We start from the raw sequence: 17,814 nt of genomic DNA on the forward strand, positions 1-17,814 counted from the left end.
CATGTTTTTCACCAAGGAATCACAGATAGATGGTAGATACTGAATTAATATCTATTGTAATTTTTTTTGCTGTTTTTGGAAATATCTACTGTAATTTTTTTTTAGTTTTTTTTTTTAAAGCAATTGGGGTTAAGTAACTTGCTCAAGGTTACACGGCCAGGTGTTTCTGGGTGGGTGATAAGTGTCTGAGCCCGGATTCGATCCCCAGGTCATTCCAACGCTGGAGCCGGTGCTCTTACTCGCTGTGCTACCTGGCTATTGTAATTTTAAAATATTGATTATCATTTTATTTTGTTGTGTTGTAAAAGATGCATCATTACCATTTTAGTTTGAATAGAAAAAGAAAGTGGAAGGGCAAATCTACTATGAATATCTATCATACTAGATAATACCATAGGGAATTACTACAGTGTAGGAAGAAGACATTTGTCACAACCAACACTGGGGGATATTTGATTTTTGCCATGGTGCACAAATATTGGCTCTATTGTGAAAACATGACATTTTTCATTGAGAAGGGTAATGGTTAATTTACAACAATCATCATTACCCCCCTGAACCTCAAACTTATAATCAAACTCCTGTTCTTTTAACCCTTTGCATATAATTACATAGAATTCTCCGTGAGAAGGCCTAAGTCCATCCAACAATAGCAGCCTGTTGACATTGTCTGACAGCCATTTTGGGTACTTCATCAGCCAAGTCTAATTCATAGTATTTTAGGATTTTTTTTCCTCTGCTTGAGGACTGACATTTTCTTTTTCCAAATGCCTTGGGAGGCAGAAGGACTTCAACTTAATCTGAATAAACACAAAAGATAAAGGGGAAGCAGACTGAGGGGGAGGAAGGGACTAAATGAGGCCAAATAAAACTCTCTGATCCAAAAGTTTAAAGACTTTTGGCAAAAACCAAAGGAGGTTCAAGTTTACCATTGCAATTAAGGAAGAGGTGAAAAGAAATTTCACCTCTGGTGTGGAGATATAAAATAGTGAAGTTGGTGTGTGATATGGTACTAACACTGGATTTGGAGATAGTTAAGTGACTCAAGTTAATACTCACATTAATTGCATGACTGGGCAAGTAATTTATCTACCTAGGCTTTAGTTTCCTCATCTGTAAAATGAGTCTAATAATACTTTTGCTGCTATAATAACAATAATGATCATAATAATATTTATGTAACACTTTTAAGGTTTGCAAAATGCTTCATACGTATTATCTCACTTGATCGATCCTTACAACAAGTCATAGATCTACCTTCCAGGGTATGTCGTTATAATTGGCCCCATTGTACAGATGAGGAAAATGAGGCTGATGGACATTCATCGACTTTCTCAGGTTTAAACAGGTAATAAATATCCAAACTGGATTTGTACTCTGTTCTTTCTTACTCTGGGTCCAGGGCTTCAAACTACTGCATTGCTTCATAGGCATTTGAGGTAAGTATGTGGTAAGACTTATACTGTTCAGGACACTGTTATGTGGCACAGTGGATGCCGGTCCTGGAGTCAAGAAGACTTGAGTTCAAATATGACCACAGACACTTAGTAGTTGTGTGACCCTGGACAAGCCACTCAATTGCTGCCTGCCTCAGTTTCCTCAACTGTAAACTGAGGATAGCAGCACTCCCCCCCAGATTTGTTGTGAGAACAAAATGGTATTTATAAAATACTTTGCAAACCTTAAAGTATTATATAAATACTAGTTATTATTAACTGGATTTGATTCACAGCCTTCCTTTTCTGTAAAACATGGTCTAGAGCAGAGGTATCAATGACAGTGCTAGTGGGCCCATGTAACCTGCATCACTTCCCAGTGTACAAGGAACCAGATTAAAGTGTAACTGGGAAATATTTAACAAATATAACAAGACACAGATAACATTACATTTAAAGACTGTCAGTATGTGGCTGGCTGGATCCTTATATGTTGTCTCCCAATTCTGTACTAGAAGAATTGTGTTGTTTCTACACAAGGTCAAACATCCCACCCAATGCAAAATTCTTTTTTTTTCTTTTTTGGAGGGGAGAAGGCAGGGCAATTGGGGTTAAGTGACTTGCCCAAGGTCACACAGCTAGTTGAGTGTTAAGTGTCTGAAGTTGGATTTGAATTCAGGTCCTCTTGACTCCAGGGCCTGTGCTCTACCTAGCAGCCCCCCAATTCAAAATTCAATGCATAAGTCTAGATATTTGGTTGGTCTAGGATGCCAAACATGGATGACTAAAAATATGTGTAGACCAAACATACAAATTATGGACATGTCATTCTAGGTGTTTTGTTATGGGACAGACACTGCCTTAAACAAAACAAGTTTAAAACAAATAGAAAGATAAGCTAAGCCTACAGTTCACTGATATTTCAACAGCCCAGATGTTCCTTGTTCCTGAGCCAAGTAATGACCATTAGTCCTTGATATTGGGTTTAGTCATTGGGTAATGTTCTATCCCTAAGCTGCTTGAAAATGATTGCTTATTTTTTTAAATGGTAAAGATTGTTTTCAGGAAAAAAAGAACATTTATTCAATCAATTAGTTAATTTGCCATCCAGGTAAGGAAGAAAAACGTACATGTAAAATGTATACACATAGATCAAAAGTACAGATCAAAAAAAAAACTGAGGGGAAAGCAATAGTATTTGGGGTAGACAAGGAAAGATTTCATTTAGAAGGTGGTATTGAAGAAGGTAACTGGGATTTTCTAAGAAGAAGAGGTCAGGAAGAATTATATTCCAGGCAAGGGGAACACCCTGTGTAAAGATACAGAATGGGAAATGGAGCTCCATGTATGACAAAGAGTAAGAAGGCCAGTTTGGCTGAACAGTAGGATTTATAAAAGGGAATAGTGTAATAAAGCTGAGAAGGTAGGTTGAGACCAGGTTGTGAAGGGCTTTAAATGCCCAACAGAAGAGTTTATAGTTGATTCTACATAGAAAAAAGAGCCACTGGAGTTAATCAAGTATGGAAATGATATAGCCAGGCCCGCACTTTAGCAAAATTACTAAGGCAGCTGTGTGGGGGATGGGTTGGAGTGGGGAGAGACTTGAGGCATAGAAAGCAATTAAGAATCGATTGCAATATTCCAAGTGAGAGGTGATGAGGACCTGAATTTGGATGGTGGCAGTGTAAGTGGAGAGAAGGGGCTGGATATGAGATATATTGAAGAAGCAGAAACAACAAGGATGTAATGCAGGATGCCATACTCCCTTCTGGTCCTGCAATTTTACTAGCAAAGTATAGACATGATTAAGTGGTTCTGTGAGCTCTTGGGGATTGTGAGCTCAGCCTCTGGGGAGGGAAATGGAGTTCCCTGGGAGGGCTCTGTCTGCACTGTTTTGCTCTATGCCCTGAATTCTTTCTGTATTTTTGGTTGCCTTAAAAAACCCTCTCTGTATCTAATACCTTAGCTATTCTGCATGCTTAGAGGCCAAGTAAGCCTCATTTGAGACACACAAGACCAATTCTGATGTTTCCAAAGGAAGCTTTGGCTGGGGGCAGGAGCCATAGAGATTTCTGATTATAAAGAGGGCTTTGAGGTTGAATCAGATCTGATAGGTTAGATCAGGGCCTGCCATATATACATTTCCTTTCCAGGTCCATTTTCTATTGCTCCCCTTAATGTACCCCTATGTCCTTGACAAGAGGAGGCATGTTAGCCTGTATTTTTACTTCTTCCAAGCATTCATGCCAATTCTTCCCCCCCCTTTCTATTGCCTCTAGGATAAAATGTAAACTTCACTATTTAGCTTTTAAATCCCTTCATAATCCAGGCACAACCCATCTTCCTAGCCTTGGATATCTCTCCCTTTCCTACATTCTGTGATTCAAACAAACTGTCCTTCTTTCTGTTCCTTACACATGACATTGCTTCTTCCATCTCTGCCCTTGGCACTGGCCAGATTCCATGCCTAGAATGCCCTCCTTCCTCACTTCCACTTCACAGAATCCCTTCCATCGAAGCATAGCTCAAGCTTTACCTGTTACATAATTTTATTGCCCCCAACCATAAATGCTGTCCTTCCTTTATGGTTAGTAATATTTCTTCTCTTTGTTTTTTTCCTGTATAGACTTTTGCATGTAGCTGTTTCTCCATCAGAATGTTATCTTGCAAATGGAGATTGTTTCATTCTTGGTGGTTGTATTCCCAGAAGTTAGCACAATGCCTGCAATGTACTAGGTGTTTAATAAATGCTTTTTGTTGGCTAATAGATTTAGGGGAAAAAAGAACATCTGCAAAGTCAAGTAAACACAAAACATACATGGAGCAAATACAAGATAATTTATGGTGTTTATGTGAGTTTTGGTGGAATGCTAAGAATTGGAGGGATGGGGAAAGGTCTCATGTAGGAAATAACACTTAAACTGGGTCTTCAAAGGGAATTAAGAGTTCCAAGAGATGGAAGTAAAATTATAATGTTTAAGGAAGTCTAGTAGAATGAAGGTCCCTTCCAGCCACTGGAAATCCCAAGTGGAGGGCATTTTTACCATTACAAAAATAAACCCTACTTTTCCTTTTGTTTCTCCCACTCTCTCAATCCCCTCCAAAAACAAAACAAAAACAAAACCTCTATTCAAAGATTAATGTAATCTTTAACTTTTGATCCCTACTAGAAAGATCTTTATTGTTGCTTTTTTAAAAAAAATGGACTTATTTTCCTTCTGAAATACACTTTTGTAAACAAGATAAAGACACTAATGGATTTATTCCCAGGACTGGATATTTTAAACCGCCTCTCGCTTGTATGAAGCTTTGTTTTAGTCATTGGAATGTTGTACTGTTGACTATCAGGAATTGATCTGCCAAGAACTTCAGAGCTTTATCTAATTTGATCCAATGGAGGAAAAATAGTAAATGGAAACATAATTGGTGAACATTTATAATTCAATCATTGCAACTTTCTTTCTTTCTTAAAATTATTCTTTCACATGCTTGCACACAGATGTGCCAAATTCTAACCCCAGGAAGAAAAAGATTACAGGGAAAAGGCCACGTAATCCCCCTTAGGAGCCAAGGAAAGAATTGGGGCTGGGAGGCTATTTTTGTCTCTGTCCAGATGCATGCAACACTTGCATGTAGGACCGGTAAACACACAATTTATGTGGAGAAGCACAAACGACTTTGCAACAATCTCCAGTTTATTTGATGTGTCCCTTTCCAACCATCTGTCCCTTCTCATCAGGATGGAGACTTTTTACAAAAAAATGAACAAAGAAAGAACATTAATGAGTTTTGGGGAGGTAGAAAGTAGAGGAGTCTTGGTGAGTTGGCTTCCAAGGATTTTCCATAAATTAATGCTAAGTAGAGAAAACAAGGGACTCTGCTCTCCTTATACATATAGTCTGTAGCTCTGTGGCTAATTGGATGTCAAGGGAAGCAAGCAGCTACCACTGTGTCCAGAGCAAGGGAGACCAGAGACACTTTTGCTCTGCCCTGGTCAGAATAAATATGCCCTCCTGGGCTTGGTCCTAAGGGCAACATTATAAGAAAGTCATGAAAAATATGAAATATGTCCAGAGGAGGGTGACCCCTGTGGAGAGGGTTTGGGCAAAGAAACTGGGGATACTTATCTTGGAGAAAAGAGACAATAACTGTCTTCAAGTAAATGAAGGTCTGGCATGTGGAATGGGAATTAGATTTAGTCTACTTATTCCCTTAAGTCAAAACTAGGGACAAGTTGTAGAAGGTACATAGACAGAGGTAGGTATAGATATAGATAGACCCAAGTTCAAATCCTGCCACAGACACTTACAAGCTGTGTGATCCTTGACAAGTCACTTAGCCTTTGTCTCCCTCAGTTTCTTCATTTGTAAAATGGCTAAAATAATACCTCCCAGAATTCTGAGAGGATAATATGAGATAATATTTGTAAAGTGCTTTGAAAAACATAAAGCTCTATACAAATGCTAACTATTTTTATATAAGAAAAAAACATTAATTAGGGATATCTAGAAGCTGAATGGGCTGCTTTGTCAGGTGATGAGTGATTCCTTCAGTGTTGTTTTACAGTCGTGCCTGACTCTTCCTGACCCATTTGGGGTTTTCTTGGCAAAGATACTGGACTGGTTTGCCATTTTCTCCATTCATTTTACTTACGAGGAAATCGAGGCAAACAGGGTTAAGTTATTTGCCTAGGGTCACACAGCTAGTAAGTGTCTGAGGTCAGATTTTAAATTCACAAAGATGAGCATTCCTGACTCCAGGCTTGGCACCCTGTGCACTATGGTGCCACCTAGTTGCCCCCTCACTAGAACTGTTCTAGTAAAGTCTGGTGGATCACATTGTGGGCTATTATAGATGGGAATTCTTTGAAAGTATAGGTTGGTCTAGATAATGGATGAGGTACCTTCTAGTTCCACTATCTTACTGTAGGATTAATACTGTTTAATACAAGTTGCTGATTGAAAGACTCCAAAATATTCTCCATACCCTAGGTTTAATCAGTTTTCAATCAGGAATAGGGATTCTTCCAGCCAATAGTTCTGTCAGTCAATCAACAAATGTATTGAGTGCCTGTTATGTCTGAGGTCCTGTGATAGCCATTCTCTTTGATGTGAAGAGGTAGAAGACCTGATCCCTGCCTTCCAGAAGCTCATAACTAAGTGAAAAAGAACTGAATATAACTTTTTCCCCATACAAAATCTCATATGAGATCTGGTACAGGAAGTAAACTATACATAAATTTCAAATAAGGGAAGACATTTTGCTGTGGAGGTTAAAGAAATCTTTGTGAAAAACACCAGGCTTGGGCTTGAATCTGAAGAATGGATAGGCTTCAGGAAGCAGAAGTCTGAGGAGAGGAATATAGTTTGAAAATAGATTCTTGGAATATGGAATGTTCAGAGGACAGGCCAGAGACAAACTTGGGGAGGGACATAGATAAAGGCCTTCTATTCTAGTAAAAAAAAAATCCCTCATTTTATAGCTGAAGGAACTGAGTCCCAGGAAGGTTTTCTGAATTGTCCTCCTGGCTATGCTTCTGACTCTACAAACTTTGTTGCCAATGACTCAGTTGTCCTTTGGAACTTCCTTTAGCATCTGGGGCCTTCTTACCCTGAAATATCTTTCCACCATGCTGGCTCACTTCTTCTTTTAGTGAGTTCTGTTTTTATCCTCCATTTTGGGCACTGGCCCAGGCCAACCATTTCTTCATTCCCATACTGCCTGTGTTTCTGACTCTACAAACTTTGCTAGTGTGCCCCTGGCTCTCATCCCCTCATCCTCTCATCCCCCCCCACCTTTTCAGCTCCTTTTTATTTATTATCTTCTTCTATTAGAATGTAACTTGAAGGTAGAGACTCCCTTTCTTTTGGCCAGTCCCTGACACATAGTAAGTGCTTAAAAAATGTTCTTGTTGTTTTGTTTGACTACCTACCAAGGTCATACAGGTCATATAGCAACAGAACCAGGACTTAAATCTATGTCATCTGTCTTCATATCTAATATCCTTTCCACTATTCCATATTGCCTCAAGGCCCACAAGAGTACCAGATGCTAGATTAAAGAGTCTTAACTTTGTTACATAGGTAATGGGGAGCCACTGAAGATTTTTGAGTAGGGAAGTAACATGATCAAAAGGGATATTCTAGAAAGATTAATCTAATTTGGGACTAGTTTCTTCAGGAGAAATTAAATGGGAAACATACAGACTAGTTAGGCCTCTATTATAACTACACTAGGATGCCACGAGTGGGAATAGAAAGGAGTGGATGAAAGGAAGAGGGAGACATTGGAAAGGAAAAGCTGAATGGATTTGGTGACTGATTGGATGTGAAGAACGATGGAGAGGGGAAGCACAAAATGTAAGGTCATAGTTTTCTGTTTCAGGGATTGTCGTGATAGTAAAACTGACAGTGAAGAAGAAAGTCAGGAGATAGGTTGGCATAAAGAATTTAAGCTCAAGCTATGACCTTAGTCAATTCATTAATCAATGGGCATTTTAATAAATGTCTACTATGTGCTGGGCACTGAAGATACAAGTAAAAAGTATAAAATTCTCTATTTACGAGAAGCCAAAGAAGACTAATATACAATATATTTTAATCTCTTCATAATACCAAAAGAAAAAAAAGTTATGTAAAAATAAACTTGTAACATATTAGGGCTAAAAAGATGTGAGTTTTTCTTATCATATATTTAAGTTTAAAATAAATTAATTTTAAAAATAAAATTAAAAAATGGGCCATCACACAGAACCAGAAGATGGAATCAAAGTGGGAAAGAATGAATATAAGGAATAATAGAAACAAAGAGACTTCAGACAGCAACCCGAGCCAAAATTACAGGTCTGTATCATACACTTTTAATTATTTCTAAAACAGGTTTGTGTTTTATTCCTTCTTCTTTCTTTCCCCCCATCCAAGTATGAGTAAATGTTGGATATTAGCCATTTGTCAAGTATGGGCTTCAATGAAAACAAAGGAAGTGACATTAACATTTGACAGATGGTGATCCATACAATTTATGCTGTCTTTCTCTCTGGGAAAACCACACACGGATTGCCCTAATCACACTTTTGTCCAGCCAAACACTGCGATGTGGCTTTTGTCTCAATGAAAACTCAGCACTCACCAGAGCAGTTGTCTGTCATATTTTAAATGGCCCTTTCATACATCTCACTGATTTTTTCCTGTCCCTTTGCACAAGATAAAAAGAAAGAAATTGTAGCCTGAGTGTGAAGGATGAGAGGCTCCTAGGTCTACTCTCTGGGTCATGACCAGTGTATAGACAGATAAATGGAAAAGAAAATTTAGACACTGAGAAAGCAAAAACTTGTTGTGAGTGGCATACTACATACCTTTGTTCTAAGAATGATTGTGGTGAAAGCCAAAGCTCAAAGACAAGTGTGCTGTTAACAGCTGTGGTGTGAATAAGGGAACGCCAGTGCTCCAATCTACTTACTGCATTAGTGTCTCGAGATAAGAGCCAATTAGCTGAGAATTGCTTCACAGTTACTGTTGACTTACTCTGCCAAACATATCACAAAATGGCTTGTTTTCTTTTAGTTTTTTAATCAAATGGTCTGGGGAAGCTAACATTATCGAACAAATTTTCTGGAAAGAGTTACCAATGACCTCTAAAAGCTAACATGATCTGATTCTGCATTAATCCCAGGGCTCTGTCCTGGGCTCTTTTCTCCTGTCTCTCTTCATCTTCTTTCCTTGTGATCTCATTAGGTCCTGTATGTTTAATTATTGATTCTACCCAGAAGATTCCCAGATCCAAATGATTGGTTTTGGTCTCTTTCCTGCACTCTAGTCCTGTGTCACCAACTGCCTACTGGACTTTTTCAACTGGCACTCCTATAGACATTTCAACCTCACCATAGTAAAAGCAGAATTCATGTTCTCCCTTCGCCACTTCCAATTTTCCTAGTACAAATTCCATCATTCTCCATGCTTCACTCTCCTTTCCTCTTCATATCCAGCTTCCAAGTCTCAACCATGCTACCTTCATACTATGTCTCACATCAGTATCCTCCTTTCCAATCATAAGCCTGATACCCTAGATCATCACCTGCTACCTTAATAGTCTCCTAACAGGTCTCCCTGACTTCAGTCTCTCCCACACCCAATCAACCCATCCCCTACTCCAAAAAAACCAAACTATACCCCAAAGTGATAACCCTAAATCTATCTATATCATTTTTCAGCTCAAGAAACTTCAGTGGCTCCCTACTGCTTCTAATAGTAAATACAATCCTCTCCATTTGGAATTTAAAGCCCTTAACAAGCTAGCTCTAATCTACCTGTCCAGAGTTAACACACATTACTCCTCAGACATTCTATGTTCCAACCAAACTGTTTCCTCCCATATCATAAACTATCTCTAATTTCTATGTTGGGGGCTCAGCTGTTTTCTAGTCCTGGACAAGAATATGCTTACTCTTTGCCCCTTGACCTTAGCATCACTAGGTTCCTTCAAAACTCTACTCAAGGGCCACCCCCACATAGAATGTCCTTTTTGATTACTCCAAATGCAGTGCTCCTGCCTCCACCAAAATTTCTTTGCATTTCTTTGGTGTATATTTTAAATTTATAAATATACACACCATAATGAGGGAATCTGGCCTTGGATTGAAGACCTCTGCTGAAGGGGAATCACCAAGGCAACTCATCCCACTTCTGAATAATTTTACTTGTTCGGAAGATTTTCTTTCCTACCACTTCCATCCATTACTCTTTGTTGTTTCCCTATGGCTGAGCACAATGAGCCTGAAACTTCTTCGACATTACATCCCTTCAAATAAGGGAATGTAGACTTCAGATCATCAGCAGCTTTGGCAGTTTCCAGAAATATCTACCCAAAGATGCCAAGGACAAAGTGAGAGGTCAGTGCAGTGTGGACTTTGGGATGCAGTAGTTTGGGAATGTGGTTGGCCTTTGCTCCCAGGGCGAGAAGCTGCTAAGGCGCCACAGCCATGCAGCCGCAGCCACGTGGCAGCTTCAGCTCCTGTCCTGCAGATTGTAGGGGGACCAAGGGACCAGTCTAAGGGGTAATTGCTCTTGCTTTACCTGCTTGGATCTAGTGGAGGTCGTGGAGTGTGTGACCAGCTTGTCAGAGCATGTGTAGAGGCTTCAGAGAGAGCACCCAACTAATACCTTTGGTAGCTGAGAAAACTCCAGCATTTGAGATGAAGCTCACCTGTCTGGTGGCAGAGTCCTACTGTGGCAAAAAGCTCAAAAGTCAAGTAATTGAGTGGCAACATGGCAGGCAAAGGAAGCAAAGCAAACAGAACAACCCAACTTTACACTCCTATTTTGGGGACAAAGAGGATCAAAGCATGGAACAGGAGGAAGACAGCAAAGTCAGAACTCCTGCACCAGAAGCTTCCAAGAAAAATATGAGCTGGTTACAGACCATAGAGGACCTTAAAAAGGATTTTGAAAACCAAATAAGAGAATTGGAGGAAAAATTGGGAAGAGAAATGAGAAAGATGTAAGAAAATTATGAAATGAGAGTCAACAACCTGACTGAAGAAAATAACACCTTAAAAAATAGACTAACTCAGATGGCAAAAGAGGCTCAAAAAGGCAATGAGGAGAAGAATGCCTTAAAAAGCTGAATTTGCCAGATGGAAAAAGAATCTCAAAAGCTCACTGAAGAGAATCATTCCTTCAGAATTAGATAGGAGCAAATGGAAGCTAGTGACTTTATGAGAAATCAAGATACTATTAAACAGATGCAAACACATGAAAAAAATAGAAGGCAATGTGAAATATGTCATGGGGAAAACCACTGACCTGGAAAATAGATCCAGGAGAGATAATTTAAAAATTACTGGACTACCTGAAAGCCACGATCAAAAAAAGAACCTAGAAATCATCCTTCAAGAAATTCTCAAGGAAAACTGCCCTGATATTTTAGAACCAGAGGGCAAAATAGAGGTTGAAAGAACCCACCAATCACGTCCTGAAAAAGATCCCAAAAAGAAAACTCCTAGGAACATTATAGCTAGGTTCCAGAATTCCCAGATTAAGGAAAGAATATTACAAGCAGCCAGGAAGAAACAATTTGAATATTGTGGAAGCACAATCAGGATAACACAGGATCTGGCAGCTTCCACACTGAGGTATCGAAGGGCTTGGAATGTGATATTCTGGAGGTCAAAGGAGCTGGGATTAAAACCAAGAATCACCTACCCAGCAAAACTGAGTATCATGTTTCAGGGGAAAATATGGTCATTTAGTGGAATAGAGGACTTTCAAGCATTCTTTTTTTTTTTTTGCCTTTTGGAGGGCAATTGGGGTTAAGTAACTTGCCCAAGGTTACATGGTTTTTTTGTGTGACTTTCAAGCATTCTTGATGAAAAAACCAGAATTGAATAGAAAATTTGACATTGACATAAAAGAAGCAAGAGGAGCATGAGAAGGTAATCAGGGAAAAGAAATTTTAAGGAACTTATCAAAGTTGAACTATTTACATCCCTACAAGGAAAAACGATAATTGTAACTGATGAAACTTTTCTCAGTATGAGAATAGTTGAAGGGAATAGAAATATATATATATATATTATGAATACAAATATGAATGTGTGTATATATGTGTACAGGTATTCATAGATAGAGGGTATAGGACCAATTTAATAGGAAGGGATGATACTTAAAAGGTGATATTAAGAGGTGAGAGAGGAATATGAGAGGAGATGGAGAGAGACAGGGGTAAACTATCTCATATAGAAGAGGCAAGGGAAAATGGTTACAATGGAGAGAAAGAACGGGAAGGCAAAAGGGAATGGGTCAACCTTATTCTCACTGAATTTGGCTTGGGGAGGGAATGCCATACACACTAAATAGGGTATCTCATCCTACAGGAGAATAGGGGGCAAGGAGATGAGAGGGGGGTGATGGAAGGGAGGGCAGGCTTGGGGGGAGGGAAGTTGGAAGCACCCACTTTTGAAAAGGGATGGGATCAAAGTAGAGAATAGAACAAGTAGGAGGTGGGATAGGAGGGAGGGAAATATAGTCAGTCTTTTACAATATATGCACTATGGAATTATTTTGTATAGCTACACATGTACAACCTATACTGAATTGCTTATCTTCCCAGTAAGGGTGGGTAACAAGGGAGGCAGGGAATGAATCTGGAATTCAAAGTTTTAAAATCAAATGTTTAAAAAAAAAATATATATATACTATTATTAATATTATTTTACATGTAACTGGGAAATAAGACATACAGGCACTGGGACATAGAGATCCACCGTGCCCTACTGGAAAGTCAGAGGGGGTATGGGAGGAAATATGGGAGAGCAGGTTGGAGGAGGGGATATCTAGTGGGATCACTATTTTGCATTGGTGGCTAGGGGAAAAACGGAGAAAATGTGTAACTCAAATTCTTGTGGAAATGAATGACGTAAACTAGAAGTTAATAAAGCATTTGATTAAAAAAAAAAAACAAATAAGGGAAGGTAGCTATCATTTTCCCCCTACGTCTTCTTTTATCCATGTTGAACATCCCCATTCATATCCATCAGAGAAGGGGAACAGTCTTACTTGAGGGGTTAGTAGATATATTCAGCAATCACCTAATTCAAACCAAGGCAGGAAAGTGATCATGGCAAGCATCCACAGCAAATACAAACAGTGGCTCTCACCTGTTGCCACTCGGCAGGGTACCAGGCTGGGGGGCAGTTGAAACGGTTGCAAGCTTGTACTACGGCGGGCTTGGGCCTGTGGCACAGCTCATCTGCCAGCACCACGGTCTCGTTCATCTCTCTGGAAAGTAGATGGGAGCAAAAGACATCCCGAGTCTGTAGGCCGACACCACAGGTTAAACTGCATGGACTCCACTTGCCAATCTCCCACCTGAGGAAAGATCAGAGAGGAAGAGGAAGCCTGAATTTTATGTGGAGAGGTTCCCCAAACCTGTTATCTAAGGGCTGAGTGTCTGTTAAAGAATAAGACCTCCCAAATATGAACTTGTACAATTTGGGCAAGAAGAGAAATGAGGGTCTTCTTTCTAGCTCTAGTTCCTATCATCCTACCTTATTTCCCTGATCTCACCATCTACCCTTTCCAAATATTTGAATTAAAACATGATAATAGAAAACATTCACTCTTTGCCTTCAAAATCCTAAATAATTTCACTATCATTCACATTTTGCTAAGGAATACACAACTAAAGTGTCTCTTCTAGGACTATGAATGGATTCGATTTCAGGGCTGAGATAGGCACACAGGGGCACCTAGTGCTGAGTACCAAGTCAGGACCAGCCTTTCTGCTCACCTCTCCAGTCCCTGTTCTCAGCAAGATAGAAATATTTGTGCTTGTTTTATCTTTGGCTTCAAAGTAAAAAGTCATTGGCTCCAAATCTTTTCAAATTTTTTGTTGTTGTTGTGGCCCAGAATTGTAGCTATCTTATGTATAAATATCATCACTACCTGGTACTGGTTAATGTATCTTAAAGGAAAACTGTTAAATACATTAGTTCTTTGAGGGTGGAAATAAATGAAGAGAAGGAGAATCTTGTCATCTAGAAAGACCAGTCAAGCTGACAGCCTAAATGTGCTTGTTTCAAATAGCTGTGGCTTGAGGAAGCCAGCTAAGGTAAAATGAGGGACTAGAAAGAAAAACAGAACAAAAACCATCCTGTTTTTCCCTCTTGATATGACTCAGAAATGGGAACAGTAAAGATGAAGCTGACCTTCATCTTGATCTTTTAAATGCTCAGTTTTAAAGTCATTTTTCAGTCGTGTTCCTGACTCTTTGTGACCCCATTTAGGGTTTTCTTGGCAGAGATACTGGAGTGGTTTGCCATTTCCTTCTCCAACTCATTTTACAAATGAGGAAACTAAGGCAAACGGGTAAGTGACTTACCCAGAGTCCCACAGCTAGTGTTTGAGGCTAGCTTTTAACTCAGGAAAATGGGTCTTCTTGACTCCAAGTCCAGCACTCTATCCACTGAACCACCTAGCTGTCCCTCAGTTTACCGCTTGAGATTTTCAGAGAGCCTTGTCTGCTTATTATACAGAACTGAATAACTGGCCAACATGACTTTAGCCTAGAAAATCACGGCAGATGTGAGAGCAGGAATAGTGATGACCCCACATAGGCTGTGGCTTCTCACTGTGCTGTCCATGACCAGCTTTGAGAAGAGTTTTATGTATTCTCTGACTTGCAGAGGTTTTTCATCAACCCATAAACTTTTCCTTGTCCTCATTTACCAAAGTTACCGGCATCCTTCCCTAGTCATTCCCTACCAATTACTTCTGGCATGATTGGGCTACAGAAAATACAAGCACTTACCTGAGAAGATACACTGAAAATTTCTCCATTAATATGCACAAGCCCATATTACAATGAAAAGGAGACTGAATAGATTCAATTTCTCTTCTCTTCTTGACTTGGGATTTCAGTAAGGAATACCTGGTAAGGAAATTCTCTGCAACAAGGTCACAGAGAATTGCTGTGATCTGTTCAGGTGGCACAGTTAGTATTTGTCCGTGTCAAGACTTCCACCTTTGTCTTCTCAACTATGAAGGGGCTACTGATGTTATGTCTCTGTCTCCACTTCCTGATTTCTGTTGGACTCTGGGATAGTTGTGATTTGCACTCTCAATTTAGAAAAACAAAACAAAACAAACCAACAACAAAAAACCAAGCTCGGGCCAATATTGATGCCTTACTATATGGCTCTATTATCCAGAGGCTCCTAACTGCTTATAAACTTAAATGATTAAATCATCTCTGTATGCTGTGGATTCTTCACCTTTTTTGTAACATGTCTGATGAAGCCTATGGATTCCCATCTGAGAACAGTATTTTTAAATGTACAAAATAAAATTTATAGGATTACAAAGGAAACTGATTATATTGGAATATGGCTATTAAAATATTAGAAAACAAACAGTGACCTGAGCCACCTCCTCAATGAGAAGGTAAAATGGCATTCTCCAGGAAGGAAGCCAACAGAGGCTAGTTCTGTGTACAAGAGGCTTCTATGATTCTGGGACAAATAATAAATTAACTCTGGCCAAGGCAGGTTCAACAGATAATCACCCACTTCTTACAGGGTGAATGGATCCAGGCTTTAACCTGTAGGCATCTGAACGAACCATTGTTAACTCTAGGGTGCTCCTAGCAGAATCGGGTCACTACCTTTTAATAGGGAGAGATAGAATAAGATATCCATGTTGATTATGGAGGATGAAAGTTTCTAGTCAGTCTATGGATATATGGCATTTGATCTCTCTTCAATTTTCCTTCAAGACTTCCAGCAAAGCTCCTCCTTTCTCCATTCCACTAAGTTCACAGGATCCTCTTCTGGTATAACCTCAGCCACATCTGTATATAACGAACTTAGGTGCTTCTACCCTTTATTGCATGCATGTATTCTTTTCTAGGGTAGGAGCCTTTTACCCTACCACCTACTCCACCCTTTTTGGGAGGTCTGTGACTCTTTAATTTAAAAACTTTCTTTAAGGAGATGATTTTATATTATTTTCTCTTTATTGTGAGTTTTAAGCCTCCCCCCTAATAGTAGAATTCAAACTTTCTCCTCTTCCAAAGGAATACAGAGTATAATTTGGAAGTGAGGAGAAGGGGGAGGGGAATGTTCCTAGGGCTTCCCCAAATCTCACTATCGTGGCTGCTCCCCACTCCACCAACTTCTAGTGTCTGGCCTTACTCCTCTTCACTCACTGTCTTCCATACCTCTGTTTGGTTGACATCCAGCTTCACATGAGACACTTACGTACATTGTGGGTCACTGATACTACCGGTGCCATGGGGATAAAAGCAATCTGGGGCAACACTCAGATTACCTGAATTTTAATTCTCTCTTTGCCACTTTCTCTGTGTGTGACCTTTGGCAAATCTTTTCTCCTATCTGAGGTCCAGTTTCCTTATGACTAAGATGAGGCAGGTGACCTCTTAGGCCCTTCCCAGCTGTAAATTCTATGATCTTAAAATCAGCGTCCCAGCTGCTAACTCTTCCCAACACAATCCGACATTAATTAATCACAATCTGATTAATTCTCTCACTCTGGTTGTTTTTGTAAAGCAGCTGGGTCTTAACTTTGCAGCTAGTTAAGAAAAGTCAGAATGTGGTTTGTCTGGGGATGAGTCCCATGGTTTCCCATAAAGACATCCATCAAGTTAGCATGGGCACCAAGTACCTTCAGCAGCTGACATATCTCAGCGGGATATATCTGAGTTAGGTGTACAAAAGGAGAAATTTTAGCCTTCTGGGGGGGCTCACTTTGGACACAGGACTCATTAGGTGAGCTACCAAAGTTTTCTTTCAGAGTAGCCATGGCTTCCAGAAACTCATCACTTGTTATTGATTATAAATGACCATTATTTCTACTGGCAGGTCACAACTTAGCAGCTCTCACATCCCAAGAACTTTCCCTTGCCCTTTTCTCCTGGGTGAGGAAAAATAAAACCTGTTTCTTTATCCAAAAAAGTTTTAAATGCTGGTTTTGTTTGGAAGAAAAAAAAAACACACCACCATGTACATACATTTCTTGGTTCTCGTTTAGGTTTTCCTTTCCTGAATCAAGTCAGCATGAAACATTGGCTTGTGTACAGCCTTCTCTTACTGTTACTGCCTTTGATAGTTTTGAAAATGCTTGGAGGTCATTTTGTTTTCTTTACAATTCCTCTAGGTCTAGAAGGTAAGGTAATAAGTCAGGCAACATTCTGAGGCTACCCAGATTAGGTTAGAGAACATACACAGGAAATAGAATATGGGTTCTCGTCCAAGAACACTAATAAAGTCACATATCAACCAGGGTGACTTTAAATAGGGCAAATGGAATCATGGATAGATGCTATGGGGATAGGGGATAAAAAAGCAGGGCAAGATGGCATTGGTAAAGGGAGGAGAGTTCCGGGCCAGGGTCTGAAAGAGGAAATAGACAACTGGTGATTCCTCTGAGTCAATCAATTGTTTATTGAAAATAGAATGTGCTCAGTGATGAACGAGGCACCGCGGGAGATATAAACACAGTAAAAGACATGGTTTCTGCCCTTCAGAAGCTTACAGTCTCTTTGAGAAGACAGAAACCATAAAATAACAATTAATTATCAAATATCATGGAAATGGAATTTTTAGAACTGAAAGGAAGCCTAAGTACCATCTTGTTTGAAGATATAGAGAAGCAGAAAGAGAAGACAACATATAATTAAGAGCTAAACTGTATGGTAGCAGACTGAGTGAGCCAGGACTTCGGAGAACAGGAATGTCAGTGAAGACTGCTATGGACAGAAAAAGATTGTTGGATGAGGCAGGTATTAAGGGGAAAATGACTGTGAGCAAGTCACTTAACCACTGTCTGCCTCAGTTTCCTTATCTGTAAAATAGACATAACGGTAG

At 39.6% G+C, this 17,814-nt stretch overlaps 1 protein-coding gene across 4 annotated transcripts in view; it reads right to left on the reverse strand.

Moving 5' to 3' along the window:
• Positions 1–17,814, reverse strand: part of ADAMTSL1 (ADAMTS like 1) — a 1,086,428-nt gene that overhangs the window by 102,698 nt on the left and 965,916 nt on the right. For all 4 annotated transcript variants that reach the window (XM_069090660.1, XM_069090659.1, XM_069090661.1 and 1 more), the window contains one exon: positions 13,090–13,300. In XM_069090660.1, coding sequence (XP_068946761.1) covers positions 13,090–13,300 — 211 coding nt within the window. The remainder of the gene's footprint in view (positions 1–13,089; positions 13,301–17,814) is intronic.

The sequence above is a fragment of the Petaurus breviceps genome, unplaced genomic scaffold (genome assembly GCF_028583685.1).
Source record: "Petaurus breviceps papuanus isolate PSGF00001 unplaced genomic scaffold, PetGlider_PUasm1.0 187, whole genome shotgun sequence".
In the NCBI taxonomy this organism is placed as follows: Eukaryota; Metazoa; Chordata; class Mammalia; order Diprotodontia; family Petauridae; genus Petaurus; species Petaurus breviceps.